This window comes from Gallinula chloropus (assembly GCF_964237585.1).
Source record: "Gallinula chloropus genome assembly, chromosome: Z".
Classification (NCBI taxonomy): Eukaryota; Metazoa; Chordata; class Aves; order Gruiformes; family Rallidae; genus Gallinula; species Gallinula chloropus.
This window is the reverse complement of record NC_140089.1, coordinates 64,754,195-64,768,243: the sequence shown is the minus strand read 5'-3', so window position 1 is coordinate 64,768,243 and position 14,049 is coordinate 64,754,195. Positions and strand designations below refer to the sequence as shown.

At 44.3% G+C, this 14,049-nt stretch overlaps 1 protein-coding gene across 1 annotated transcript in view; it reads left to right on the top strand.

Annotated features, from left to right (window-relative positions):
• The window catches only part of SERINC5 (serine incorporator 5), a 37,939-nt gene that overhangs the window by 10,834 nt on the left and 13,056 nt on the right, over positions 1 to 14,049 (top strand). Inside the window, exons 2-4 of the mRNA XM_084278248.1 lie at positions 2,618 to 2,785; positions 11,640 to 11,818; positions 12,115 to 12,197. Coding sequence (XP_084134374.1) covers positions 2,618 to 2,785; positions 11,640 to 11,818; positions 12,115 to 12,197 — 430 coding nt within the window. The remainder of the gene's footprint in view (positions 1 to 2,617; positions 2,786 to 11,639; positions 11,819 to 12,114; positions 12,198 to 14,049) is intronic.

Sequence of the window (14,049 nt, the reverse complement as noted above, 5' to 3'; positions counted from 1 at the left end):
CCCCTGCTCAACGTAACTACGCATGTGTTGGGGACATTTGTATCTGATAATGACTTACAGGGAATAACATAAATATGCTAATCATTATCCTCCCCTCTTTGTATATAAAGTAAGCAGTTAAGCTAGCCACTGATTTTAGTAGAATAAAAATATAGATAAAATGAAGTAATTGAAAGCCAATCATTGCAAAGGTCAAATTAAGAAGCAAGCAATTTTAAACAATAACTGCTAAAAAAGTGCATAAATATACTATGATTTGTAACTAACTCCAAAACGTGTTTGGTGGAGCTATCCCCCATGTTTCCCAGTGCTGAAATAAAGAAGTGCCTGCTTATCTGCTTTGTGTAGGTAAGTTCTTTTCAATTGAGACCACTAACACTTATGCACATAGTATTTTTAATTTCCAATACTGTTGCCAACGTGAGCCCATTCTGTTTATTCCCCACAGTTGGAGCTTTGTGCGTCTTGGGGAGGATTTTTGTTTTGCAGCATCAGCAGTTTCAGCAGCTGCGTGCTTTGAAGCCCCTGTCTTTGGCACAAGATCCAGTGTTGAACTGAGAGGAGGGCAGAGTGGGAGCCGGGTTGGACGTGTCCCCGTTTTATGTCTTATGCAAACTGAAGAGCCGTTATCAAGAGGGGTAACAGATGGCAAGGGGCTGTCTGCTACCCCCTACCTCCTTTTTGCAGGGATGAAGAAAGGAAGCCTGAGTTTGGGTGTTGTAGAAGATGGTCATGGCAAGGAAAATTATAAACTGGGAGTCTTTTCAAGATACTTCTTCAAAATTTTGATTTGGGGATCTGGTTGTGACACTCTGCAGAGTCAAGTCATATCTGTCCGCAGCACACATGTGAAACTCCCTTCTCCAGGCTGGACAGTCATTGATGCTGGAGGAGGAGGTGTCCTAGGAGGAAAACAGCTTGTAGTGGTTTGGTGCCTGAGGGCACATGTTGGCCAGCAAAGTTTGCCTGGGCAACTTGGATGTGACACTTGCATTTTGAATCCCCTGGCAAGGGCTAAGAAAAGCCATCCATTCTGTTCAGCTGCTTGACAGAAAGCAGCAGGTCCTGTGAACATCCCCATGTCCCTTCTGAGGGCTGAGGAATCACCAGGTAAAAGTGTCCCCAGTGTGCTGAAGTCCCCGGCGCTGGCAGCACACAGCCCTGTCTCACACATCAGCCACAGGGAGCCCCTCAAAAATGGGGGCGGCGAGGGGTGAGGTTGCTCTGGGTCAGCAGAAGTGAGACCTGAGAGAGAGAGAGAGAGGTTCCCTGCTCCTGCACGCCTGCTCGTGTCCAAAAAGCCCTCCTGTGGTTGCGGCTGCTGGGTTGGGTATGGGAGCAGCTATTACTAGCTGCTGCCTAGTGCAAGGAAGGGCCTGGCCAAGGACAGTGCTGCCTTATGTATAAAAATAAGGCTTATATTTTTGTATATAAGTTTTCTAAAAGCAGAAGGCAGGGAAGTTGAATCGAGCTTCTTTGAAAATTAATGATACTGTTCACAGCAAGGAATTAAGGAGCATCAAACGAAATCCCTTTCAGGATTTATTCAGTACCTTTTTCCCTGTTGTATAAGGCAGTTGTCCTTTTTGCTATACTCATGGTTTTTGTTGTCACTACAGATAGAAAAGAATTAAAACATACAAGGAATTCTATCTCTAGCAACACTGGAGATAGTGTCAGCTAAAGTGTGATTCGGTATTATTTTCCTTGCAGCTGTGGATTTTTTCCCTCGCCATCTTGCACATGGAATCACTGCTTTCACATTTGTAAAGTGTGTCTAAATAACTGTGAAGTTGCATTTCTCCTCTGGCTTTCTTCCATTAGAAGGTGGTGCCATTGCATTTGGGGTCCTGCAAGCTCAAGTATATTTGCTTTGTTTGCAGTAAGCCAAGTTATTTCCAGATTCTTTCTCTACCGCCCAAAATATTTAGAACTGTTAATGTAATTTTTCTCTTTGTTGGTTTGAGTTACTTTGGTGGGGGGGGGGGTTGCAGCTGTTGTCTGTTTTTAAAGCCATGAGAAGAACTGTCCTAAAGCGTGGATTAAATAGTTTTCCCTCCTGCCTTTAATTTGCTCAAATTCTTTGGTAGCATAAAAAAAAAAGACAGTATGGTTCTGGTGAATTGAAATGGACTTCATGATTTGAAACAAATCCTCCAGTTTGTCTTAGAAGGAAATTAGTTTTGTCTGCGTGTTAAAAGCAAACAGTTTTGGAGTCTGTGCCCTTCTTGTGCAGAGTTGTTTTTTCACTAAGGAGTGGGGAGAGTGTATTGCAGGAAATAGAGCCTTACCATTGCAATGCCTGTTCTGTCTGCTTAGTGAAACGTGTCGGGACCACAGAGATGGCAAAGAGACGGATTAAGGAATTGGGAAACGTTCTTCCTCATTGTCTTCACTCATCCATAGCGTGTGGGAATGCTAGAAACTGACGTGCTTAGGCCTAGTGACTTCTGATAAACAAGGCAGTCTGCTTCCACTTAAATACTGCTTAGCTGGGAAGAGAGGACTAAAGAAATTCTGGAGTATTACAGGAAGTCTCCCAGCTTCCCTGTCTGACTTTTGCAACAGAAAGCTGAAGGCAGTGATGGAATGACTTTTGTTTGTTCTTACTTTGCAGTTGGCCTGCTGCTGTGGTATTGCCGCTTGTTCCCTGTGCTGCAAATGCTGCCCCAAGATAAAACAGTCAACCAGTACCCGCTTCATGTACGCGCTTTACTTCATCCTGGTGACTATCATCTGTTGTGTGATGATGTCAACAACGGTGGCTAATGAAATGAAAACTCACGTAAGTAAGAGAGGTGAACCCACTGCTGCCCCGGAAGGAGACGGGGCTTTTTCCACAGCTCGTTGTGTACTGGAGGGCTCCCTCAGATGAGAAGGTCAATTCCCTCTGCTAGCAAACCCAGCTGGGATGATTTTCTGTGCTCAGCTTCTTCCTGTCAATTGGTCATACACTGAGTGTGTTTCAGAACAGGAAGAGTGAAGAATCACAGCACCAGCAGCCTTCCTCCTTTTTCCTTGTGCGGAAACCCGCTGCAGTGAACCCTCCCCAGGTTGCTGCCCGGGTAGTGTCACTAGAGGCTGTCACAGAGTGTGTTACAATAGCACAAACCGGGTCAGTTTTGTTTGAGCTTATCTCTGGCAACGTGTTCAGTGGCAGAAGCAGCAAATCAGAAAATAACTTTTCAAATGTTGCATTTATAATTTCAGGTCTGTGTTTTGGTGCTGTGTGACACGTTACTGCAATGCACAAAGCTGTGGATGCTTACAAGGGGTTTTCTTTAGCACGTGTTGAGTCATCGTGATCACATGGCCTCTAACCACAGAAGATATTGCTCATCTCTAATTGTCTTTTTAATTTAAAAGCTTCAAAAGCATGAAAGGCGTTGTGGCTAGAACTAGATTTTAAAAATCAAGTTCATTTCAGAGTCTTAATGTAACTTTTCTAAGCTAAACACTTACCAGCCTGTTTGTGGTCACACACTAGACCTGTCATACCACTTCTTTGGTTTGGTTTCTTAAGCCAGCCAAGTTGCTTGCAGTAGCACAAATCCTCTCTCTCGCCCTCTAAAATTACCAGAAGAGAAGTTTGTTTTCAAGTACAGAGGACATATGAACAGCTGGATTGCTTAATTCTTAAAAATAACGTTTCTGCACCAAATTTAGCATTGGGTCTGCTTCCAGGTTGGGAATCTGCTTGCCTGGGAGGCTCAGAAGGTGTCCTTTGCTGTGGGCATCTAGTTGGTCCATGTTAATCCTCCCAAATGTGAGTGCCTGTGAGTGCACAATTAAGGCTGTTTCCTCGTTTGACTAGTTGCTGGTCAAGTTGGTGCCTTGCTTGCCTTCTGCGCTTGACTTTCAGTTGTCCATGAAACACTTCCCTCTGTAGCAGCCCAGATCCAGGAGCTGGTGCTAGCACCCTATGCCTGCAACAGAGATCATAGAATCCTCAGATGGTTATGGCTGGGAGGGACCTTAAAGGTGATGTGAACCATCAGGTTTATGGTGGGGCTGGGTTGAGGGTTTTTCTGTGGTCTGCTGCCAGTGACTCGCTGGTTTTCTCCCCACTGTACCCTTTCTGTATATTCTGTCCTAATTTGGTTTCGCTTAATAAGGTTTTGCTTGAGTTACCCTAGTGCCACCTTCTTGCCCCAGCCACCAGAAGTTACTCACAGCCCTGTGAGACCCAGTATAGACATGATGCTGTGACTGAAAAACTGTTCAACATGTGCATGTCGAAATTGCTTGCCAGGAATTGCTTTGACTTACTAGATGCTTAGCTTGGCAATAAAGTCAAGAACCCAAGGAACTCAAGTATGTGGGAGAGAAATTACGTGCTCATATCCAAATTTCATAAAGTCGTTTTCCATCAGTAGTGCGGTTTTAATACAGCTTGTATCCCAAACAAAAAATGCTTGCTCTTTATCCAACAGAAAAGTGATTCAAGAAGCCTTCAACAACATGCTTTTCAGTATTGCCAAATTTCTTTTCCAGTTCATAGTCTTGAAAGCTCAGTGTGGGAAGAAATGGCACAAAGAGTAGCTGTTAGTGTGAAGTGGAAATATAATCACCCTCTTAATTTAGAGCATTTTATTTCTTTGAATGGGAAATAGACCATCTGAAAGTAGTCTTTCTCTATCTTCTCTCTAATTTAATAATTATTTTCAGAGTGGTTATAAGTTCAAAGGCTCCGGACGCTAATTCAGTCCAGTTGTAATAGAATTTACCTTGGAAATACTTACTCAGACAAACCAGTCTTAGCCTCCCAGTGATTCCCTCACTTTTGTCTGGATCATGGAGTACTCCGAGCTCTTGAAGCCAGACTGTAAGCAAACACTTTACATGATGCTTTTAGGACCTCACCCTCCCTTTCTTCAGAGGAGACAGCATTTTAATTAGAAATTTTAAAATTTTGAATTAAAAATTTTAGCGCAGTCCTTTGGGGAGGTGTAATCTTGGCAGGAAACTCTATGTCTGCTTTCATAGAATCATAGAATAGAATCATAGAATTGTAGGGGTTGGAAGGGACCTCAAGAGATCATCGGGTCCAACCCCCCCTGCCAAAGCAGCTCCCTAGGATATATCACTCAGATAGGCATCCAGGCGGGTCTTGAATATTTCCAGAGATGGAGACTCCACCACCTCCCTGGGCAGCCTGTCCCAGGGCTCTGTCACCCTCACTGGGAAAAAGTTTTTCCGCATGTTGGTGCGGAATTTCCTGTGCTCCAACTTGCAGCCATTGCCCCTTGTCCTGTCTCCACAGACCACTGAAAAGGGGCTGGCTGATTCCCCCTGCATCCCCTGCTTCAGATAATTATAAACTTTAATTAGCTCCCCCCTTAGTCTTCTCTTCTCAAGGCTGAACAGTCCCAACTTACTCAGCAGGGAGATGCTTTGCCAGGTTAGAGTTCAGATATTCATGCTGATGGTACATGAATGTCTCCTTTGTCAGTGAGAAGGTTTTTTTGGTTGGTTGTCTGTGAATTCCCAAGTCTAAAGTGTTTCCAAAAGCATTTGTTGTAGCACATGGTCCTTTGGCCATTATCTTGAGAGGAAGCAACAGAAAATGTACATCTCTTAATCACACCTTAAGCAGAGACTTAAAAAAGAAGTTTGTGTTTGTACTATAATATTTATCTACCCCCATGGTCATGCATTCTGTCTATAAAGGACATTCAGGGTGGTTTTTTAGATCCCAAGGTGCCAGACTCTGCAGGTGCTGGCACAGAGCTGGGGACAGTCCCAGGGAGCTCAGCTTCCACATCCCCACCAAAGTTTGCAGGTCATTGAAACTGTGTCAGTGAGAGAACACTGTACCTGTGGAGAATTTGGTTATGGTTTAAAAACTACTAATCTAACCAGCAGGATTTTGAGGACATCATATTTTATGGTGAACCTTAAGAATTGAAAAGTGTCTTTTGGGGGGCAATGTTTTTCTTTGTTATTTTAATTCTTCCCTATCTCCTGAGCTGTTCCTGTGCCCATGGGACACCAAGGGAGAGGAGTCCAAAGGACTAAATACTGACAAATGTGCAAAAAACCCTAAGGCATTTATGTTTGATGCCTGGTGAAGAAGCAAGAGGTGGTGGAGGGGTAGGGAAGGAGAGGACAGTGTTGATAAGGAAAATTGCAGTGGTTTTGATAAAGGGTTAGAAATAACGTAATCATGCTTCGAGTAAGGCACTCAAAGACTGTGTTCTCTGTGAAGATAGAATTATTTCTTTGATGAGTTCCAGTCCCTCTCTGTCTGAAAACTCCTCATCTGTTTGAGGAATTCCTCCCTTGCTTATCTCGCAGTCACGAATGCAGGCAAATCATTTCATTGTAGCTAGTTTGAGCTTCCCCATGTCTTTGAAGAGTCAGGAAAAAGTATACAAAACCTGCTGAAACCGAACTTGTAGTTTGGAAAGGCCAGAGGACACTTGAGCTTCTGCCAAATTGAAGGTTACTTGCAGTGACGAAGAGTAGCCATCCGCCTTCATTCCCACAACCCTCCAGGACCACCAGCAGGCAGCAGTACCCAGGCGCAGTGGGGAGGGGCTTATGGAAGTCACCTCTTAGAACTCATTTCAATACGGAGCAGGGATAGGGTATGAATATGTGTAGGTGTGTGAGGTAACCTAATGAATAAGTAACATTGAACTAACTATAACCACAAAGGACTGCCACGTTGGTGTGCACATCTGTGGTGGAGTGATCTCTGCGTACCCAGTGCTGAACAAACATACCAGCTTTGTAACCCTTCGTGAGTTGTGAAGTTAGGTTCCAAGAGTCAGTTTCACCCTGGCTGGAGGCCAAGTGCCCGCTAAAGTTGCTCTGTCACTCTCCTTTTCTGCTGGACAGGAGTGAAAAATTATTATGAGAGTCTTAGGAGTCGAGATAAGGCCAGGGAGAGATCATGCCACAGTTAGTGTCTGTGGTGGCTTAACCCTACTGGAGGCCAGATGCCCACTACAGTTGCTCTTTTGCTCCCCTTTTTTGCTGGAGAATATTTATATATATTGAGAAGTTTAGGAGTTGATATAAGGACAGGGAGAGCAGTTAGTGTCACGGGTAAGACAGACTAAACATGGACTATAAAGAAAAAAAGAAAAGCATGTAATTTATTGCATTACCACACATACACGCAGTGAAACCAGAGTAGGATAATATTCTTAAAACACCTCCCTCCACCCCTACCTTCTTCACAGACTCAGCTTTATTCGTTATTTCTCTCCCTTTTTCTCTCCCAGGGTGGCACAGGGGCGGGGATGTGGGTGGAACAGGGATCTGGGTTCGTTCAGTCCCTCACAATTTGTTTTCCTTCTTGGTGGGGGAGGGCGGAGCAGGGGGATGGGGCAGGGAGGTGGGGGAAGCATTCCTCACATTCTTCCCCTGCTCCAGCATGGGGTCCCACCCACAGGAGACACTCCTCTCTGAACTTCTTCAGCATGAGTCCTTTCCAACGGGGCTTCAGCTCTTCCCCAACTGCCCCAGCGTGGGTCACTTCTATAGGGTGCAGTCATAAATCATAGAATGTCTCTCAGTCTCTCAGGCCCAGACTGCTCCAGCCTCGTCCCCCACCGAGTCCCCAGTTCCCCAGCAAACCTGCTCTGGTGCAGGCCTCTCTCTCCACAGGCTGCAGGTCCTGGCATTGGTCTCCCTTGCAGTGACCTTCAGGTGTCTCCTGCTCCACCGTGGGGTCCTCCACAGGCTGCAGGTGGAATCTCTGGTCCCCACCATCTTCCATGGACTACAGCGGAATCTCTCCCCTGGCTCCTGCAGTGCCTCCTCCCCTCCTTCTGCACTGCCTGTGGTGTCTGCACAGCTTCTTACATCTTCTCACTCCTTTCTCGGGTGGCAAAAAGCTGCCACTTCGGGGTTTTTTTGTTCTCCTTAAATATGTTATCCCAGAGGTGCTGCCACTGTCACTAATGGCTTAGCCTTTGTCGGCAGCGGGTCCATCCTTGAGCCTGCTGGTATTGGCTCTGTCAGACCTGGGGAAAACCTCCAGCGGCTTCTTGCAGAAGCCACCCCTGCAGCCCCCCTGTTGCCAAAACCTTGCCACACCAACCCAAACCAAAAATATTTTTAATACTAGTGTGTAAAATAGAGTTCAGAGGTGCAAGGTTGTGTATCAAAGCAAAAGGTGGGGTAGAGCATCAGTCATGAAACAAGAGCTTCACTGATGGGGACGGAATGGCAAAAAAGACCAATATGCAGATAACACAAAATTGCTTGGAGACTTTGTTCCAAAATGAAGCAAAATAAGACTTGACAAAGTGCATCTGTCTTGATCCACATTTTTTCTTTTTTTCCAGTTACTTTGTTGGTCTTTTTTTTTTTTTAATAACAGATACAGCTTTACTCACAAATGTTCTATTGAGGCAAAACCCTGCATTTCACAGGCTTTGAAAAGATGATTAAGAGAATTGTTTTGGTTTATTGGTGTGTTAATTTATTTTTAATTACATTTTTATTATTAAAGCTGTTTCAAAACTAGTGTTTGCAGCCTGAATATATCCATATCCTATTTAAATAATCAAAGGAAAAATAAGAAAGATGTTTTCAAGAAAACAAAAGCCAATAAAAACCAGTTCAGTTGTGTCGAAGCATTTCAGTTATAGATGGTTACATGTTCTGACAGAGCATCCTTTCACGCTTCTCTCCCCAGTCAGGTTTATAACTTGGCCCTAAACTGCATTGTAGTACATCAAAACCCAAATTTGCTACCAAAAATGATTTTTTTAAGTGCAGGTGCCCCTTGCCTGTTTCTCGTAAGAATTTAGGCATAGATGCAAGAAGGCATGTGTTTTGGTCCAATTGTTTCTTTGTTTTTCTGTTCAGTTTTTCAGCTGCTCAAGACAGGCAGTTTTACCTGGGCTTTTTTGCCCTTGTCTCCCCATCTACACAGATGTACTTCCATGCTTCATTCATTTCCAAAACAAAGGTCATCTGCCACATACTCCCTCTATTGGATGAGGACACTCCAACAAAGTAGTCTCCTTCGAGCTCCTCAGGCTCATTTCTACACGCATCTTCCTTCCTGTTTTCTGTCTGCGACCATTTCCCACGCTCCTGCATTCACGTGTTTGGGTGCAGACAGACCCACTCCCAGCGGTGGCCAAACCCCAGCCAGCTGGGAGCTGGACGTGGTGTGGCTGTGCTGGCTTTCTTCTTGCACTGCATTTATTTTGGGCACCGGCAGCTCACAGTGAGGGCAAAAAGTAAGGTCAAGGCAGTCAGCCCCCGTTTCTCTAGATGTTGCCATCATCTCAAAGGCTTTCACCTCACTTGGAAAATTGCCAACTTTACTGTGATACCATCATTGCTTGTGCAGCAACTGAGGTGCTTACGTTATCTGAGCGGATACTGAGTTTCTGCAGCGTGAACGCGTTGTTCCCCATGTAGAGGCAAAAGAATTTCGCCTGTGGTGATTTTAAAGGTAAAGAAGTAGATATTTCACTGTATCAAACTTGGCAAATAACTAATCTGTGACTTTAACAGCTGGCCAAACTACCCAGCAATCAGAAAGTCTGGTAAATCACATAGGCTGGGAAGGCTGTTCAATAGCGGAATATATATCAGACATACAGAATTTTTTTTTGTCTTTTTAAACTTTCAGTGAAGAAGTCATATAAGCCTTGATAAATTGTTACCAGAAGTAGACCATCCTCTCATGAAAACATGCCCTTTTCATTAAATAAGTCCTTTTGTCCCCAGCATTGTGTTTATTATCTGCTGGGACCCCCAAGAGTTTGGTTTTATTCTTGTTTTGTTCCTTCAGGATCATGGGTCTCCAGAAAGGGCATTCAGTCCCACAGGACTATTCCTGCGGCCATCACTTATTCCTGAATAGTGTTGCACATACTACATGACCACTGAGCTTTTTGCTGCTTGTGTAGGCACAAACTGAGCTATTGTTCTTGTGAATCCATCCATTTTCTGTCAGCCAGATCCATAAGGAAGTTACCATTAAATGGAGAAAAGAACATTTAGGGTAAAAAAACCCCATCAAGATCTCCATATAAAACCTATGTAATTGAAGAAGATGCCCATTTACACTTACCCAGAGATCTGTTTTTAATTAGCTAGTTGATTAATCAAGTTCTATGGTTTTTGGTTTTGGTCTCTTAAGTCTCATAAGCAAAAAATGCTGCTTGGTACTGAGTACAGATCTTACAGAAATCTGTCTCCTTGGACAGTAGTATCATCCACATCAAACAAATACTTTATTTTCTCAAAAATACTAGGTCAGTATTGCGCACCTTTTTAATATCTACTGACTGATGACTTATAAAGAATTGGAAAGCATTAACTGATAGTCTGGTTGCTTTCCCCAGTGTTGTTGTGGCCCTTGGCTTGCCCTGACATCACAGTGGCATTGATAAGTCTGTTAATTATTCCAGTTAATCCATTTGATCATTTTGAATGTTGACACTCCAAATTTTGCCCAGCCTGAAGTCTCATTGACGTTCAAGACCTGGGAAGGGCATCACTGATGCTTTCAGCTCTTGGATGCAGATTAGCCAGTTAAGTCATGTACTGTCCAGCTTCTTACGCAGTGGCTACTCATCTCATGAGTTACTTCTGAAATATTTGTATATTTTTCTTAAGCAAAATGTGGCCTGCCTGAATGCTTTCTAATTCCCACTCCTTTTGCCTGAGTTGCTTGCTTGTGCCTGTTATGTCCTGGCACACACTGTCTTCTGTCTCCTCCAGTTGCCTGTGCAGGTAGCAGTGATCTTCATGTGTTGCTCAACTGGTCTCACCAGCCGCAGCTGAGGGCTGTGAACGCACAGAGAGGCCCTTCTTTCTTTGAAACAAATGGTGGTTTTCTAATTAAATGCCTATATTTCCGCACAGCTGAATGGCTCCCTGGCTGCAAGGAGGGGTATCTACACAGAGACACCCCACAGAGTGGGTCCTAGCCACACAGACTGGCTTTTTTTAAGCACCCAGCATCATGTCTGCCTAGTGAAACTGAAGCCAAAATGTACAGCTGTTTGCTTTTCCCTTGTGGCAAGAGCAAGGCCTCAAAGGCAAATATTTAATGAGTCAGAAGAAAGGTGGAATTTTCCTGCCTCTCTGTTAATTTAAAACAAAATCAGGGCAACTGGCACAACTCCCTTTCAGAGGCTGTGATGAAGGGAAGGGAGCTGGCTGCCCCCTGTGTTGCTTGGTTATGCTTCGATCTGTGTTTCCACAGAGAGCGAGCCAGAGCATCCTTCCTTGCAGCTTCATTCGTGGCCCTTTGGTTGGTAAAGCCACTGCTCTGTCTCAGGTAGAGTGGATTACTGAAGCAATCTTGCAGTCTTGTGCTGTAAAGCACGGGAATAAGGGAGAGGATCCATGGGTTGAGGGGACAGGCAGTAAGGGGTAGAGGTGGCTTAATGCAACAGAGCTGAACAAAAGGTAGGTGAACTCCTACCCAAAAGCGTCTGGAAGGGTTTGAGAGTGGAGGATCTGATCAACAGCAGTCCATTGTGTTTTACATTTCTTTATGTTCCTTGAATCCTTAAATCCAGGTTGAGGGGTATTAAGAGTGACAGTTGTTAATCGAAGCCAGTGAAAAATTGGTAGTGCATAGACACAGACATACTTGGTTATGAGGAGCACTGTGTCCTGTCTGACAGCTTGTAATGTGTTACACTTTTCAGATCCCCTTCTACAAGGAGATGTGCAAGAGTATTCAGGCGGGTGAGATGTGCGAGAAGTTGGTGGGGTACTCGGCGGTGTACAAGGTCTGTTTCGGAATGGCCTGTTTCTTCTTTTTGTTCTCCTTGTTCACCATCAAAATCAACAGCAGCAAAAGCTGCCGAGCCTATGTTCATAATGGGTGAGTATTCAATTGCTTAATTTCCACATCTCTTGACAGGTTTGGCTACCTACTTTCCAGCTGGGTGTAGGCAAAAAAACCCAAACAACCCAACCAAAGAAATCCCAACAACAAAACAAGGGTTGATTTTGCTGCTTTTGTCAGAAATAATGCAGTTAAAACTAAAGTGGCAATTAGTCAGCATGTTTTTTTTCTCTTGTTGGGCTTTAAAGAAAGTTTTCTCATGGTACTTGAGGTGAAGATCTCTAGTTCCTATTACAACCAGATGACTGGGTTGTTTTTTTCCTCTCATCCAGATTCTGGCTTTTTAAACTTATACTTCTGGCAGCGATGTGCTCAGGAGCCTTCTTCATCCCCGATCAGGACACCTTCCTCAATGGTATGTCCTTGTTTTGTTACACTGCTTTGTTCTGTACTCCTTTGTGAATGGTTATAAATCCCAAAAGTCTGATGAATGGGATTATACCCTATTTCTTCAAGTGAAGCCAGTGCAAAAGGAATATTTGGAGCTGTTTGAGGGGAATCAGTGTCTGCAGAGTATGTGGCCTTCCTGTGAGTGTCCAGTAAAGATCATGGGAGGGGTGGTTCTGGCCAAGAGCAGGTGAAATGGATAGGTAAAAATACCACTGAAGTGCTGTCTTGCAAGTTCTTTAAGTAAATCATTTCTCATAGGTCCCTGCTTCTTAAGAAGGTAGAGCCATGTTAGTTTGGCTTGTGCATGTAGGTCTGGAGTAGCGCAGAAGCCAGGGACTGGGCTGCATGGTAGAGAGGGGCCAGTGCTCAAGGAGGCACTGTGACCTGCCAGGCAGTGGTGTTGGGGATGGTTGGAAACCTGCAATGCCACAAAAGAATTTGGGATGAGCTTAGCTTTCAGGCTGGGGGCATAAATGCAGTAAGGTAAAGTTAGACTTCTAGGAGTGTGTTGCAAGTGGTCTGCAGGGGATGCTGTGCCTGAAACATTTCCCATTTTGGATGATGCTCTGGCACTGCACCAGCACACTGGTACTGGCCCAAAGCTTAAATGCCAGCTCTAGGGTGAGCTTCTTACAGGTCTGTTTTGTGGGCTAGCAGCAAAAATCCTGGGGATACCAAGTTGGCCAGGTGCTTGTAAGCCTTTTAAACTTACAGGTGGAAAAGGGTGGGGTCAGTAAGGCAAAGGAGCAGCCGTGTCTGCTGCCCTGCTTCCACTGCTTGGTTACCTGTGTTTTCAACACCCATCTCTACTCAGGGTGTTTAAAAGGGGAAGATGAAGGAGTTACACAGGGATATAGAGTGGGCAGACATACTATGAGTACAGTGCTCTGGGAGACTAAGGTAAAAAACACTTCAAATAAACCACTGATAGGTGTAATTCAGCTTCTTGCTCTTACTGCCCATTTGTTTGGTCCTCATTCAGTTTGATGCTTCGAAAGTGAAGGGCTCCTTATGCTTCTGCAAAGTCATGGGGTAGCTGCATGTGCTTGTCCTCAGTATCTAATCTCTCTTCGGATTAGAAGGATGTAGAAGTGCAATGCCTTGTACTCACAAGAAAGACTGCCTGTGATCTTTGCAAGTGACACTTCTCATTCTGAAAAGTCATCAAGAAAGGAAGTGTTTGGGGAAAAGGGGAAAGGGAACTTTCTGTGCTGGTTAGAGTGCTGTTTCTCAACGGCAGTCTAACGTACTGTGGAGACACAGCATAACAAGCTTTCTTCCCTAAATTACCTTTTGAGTTCTCTGTCTAACACTTAATTCTGCATATCCTGCTAAGCTGTCCACCAATCAGTCCCCGAACTTGAGATTGACAGATGTTTTGGGTATCGTGTGTGTTAGTTTTCCCTTTCTTCCTTTACATCAAGAAATGTACACTCTTTTTCTTTTTGGCAGGGGGATGGGGGAAGAGATTCTCTTGAAATAAAAAAGCTCTTGCTGTGCTCCTCCCACTTAGTGATTTGTTAACCATGCAGGAGTATTATTACTTGCAAGCACTGGGTTTGTGTGGGCTGCAGTGTTAAATCCACACTGGCCAGGCTAACCTTTCCTATGATGGATCCATAAAACATTCTGCAGTATCCTGCCTCTGGCAGTGGGAGACCCTGGGGGTCAGGCTATGTAATTAGTCACTCCATTGCTGGTCTTCTTTTTTGTACTCTGCCTCTCTCAAGCACTCTTGCATACCTTGTTCCTTGCCTGTTATTATGTACTTTTCTACATGCAAACTTCTTCCATTTTTTGTTTTGTTTGAAGAACAG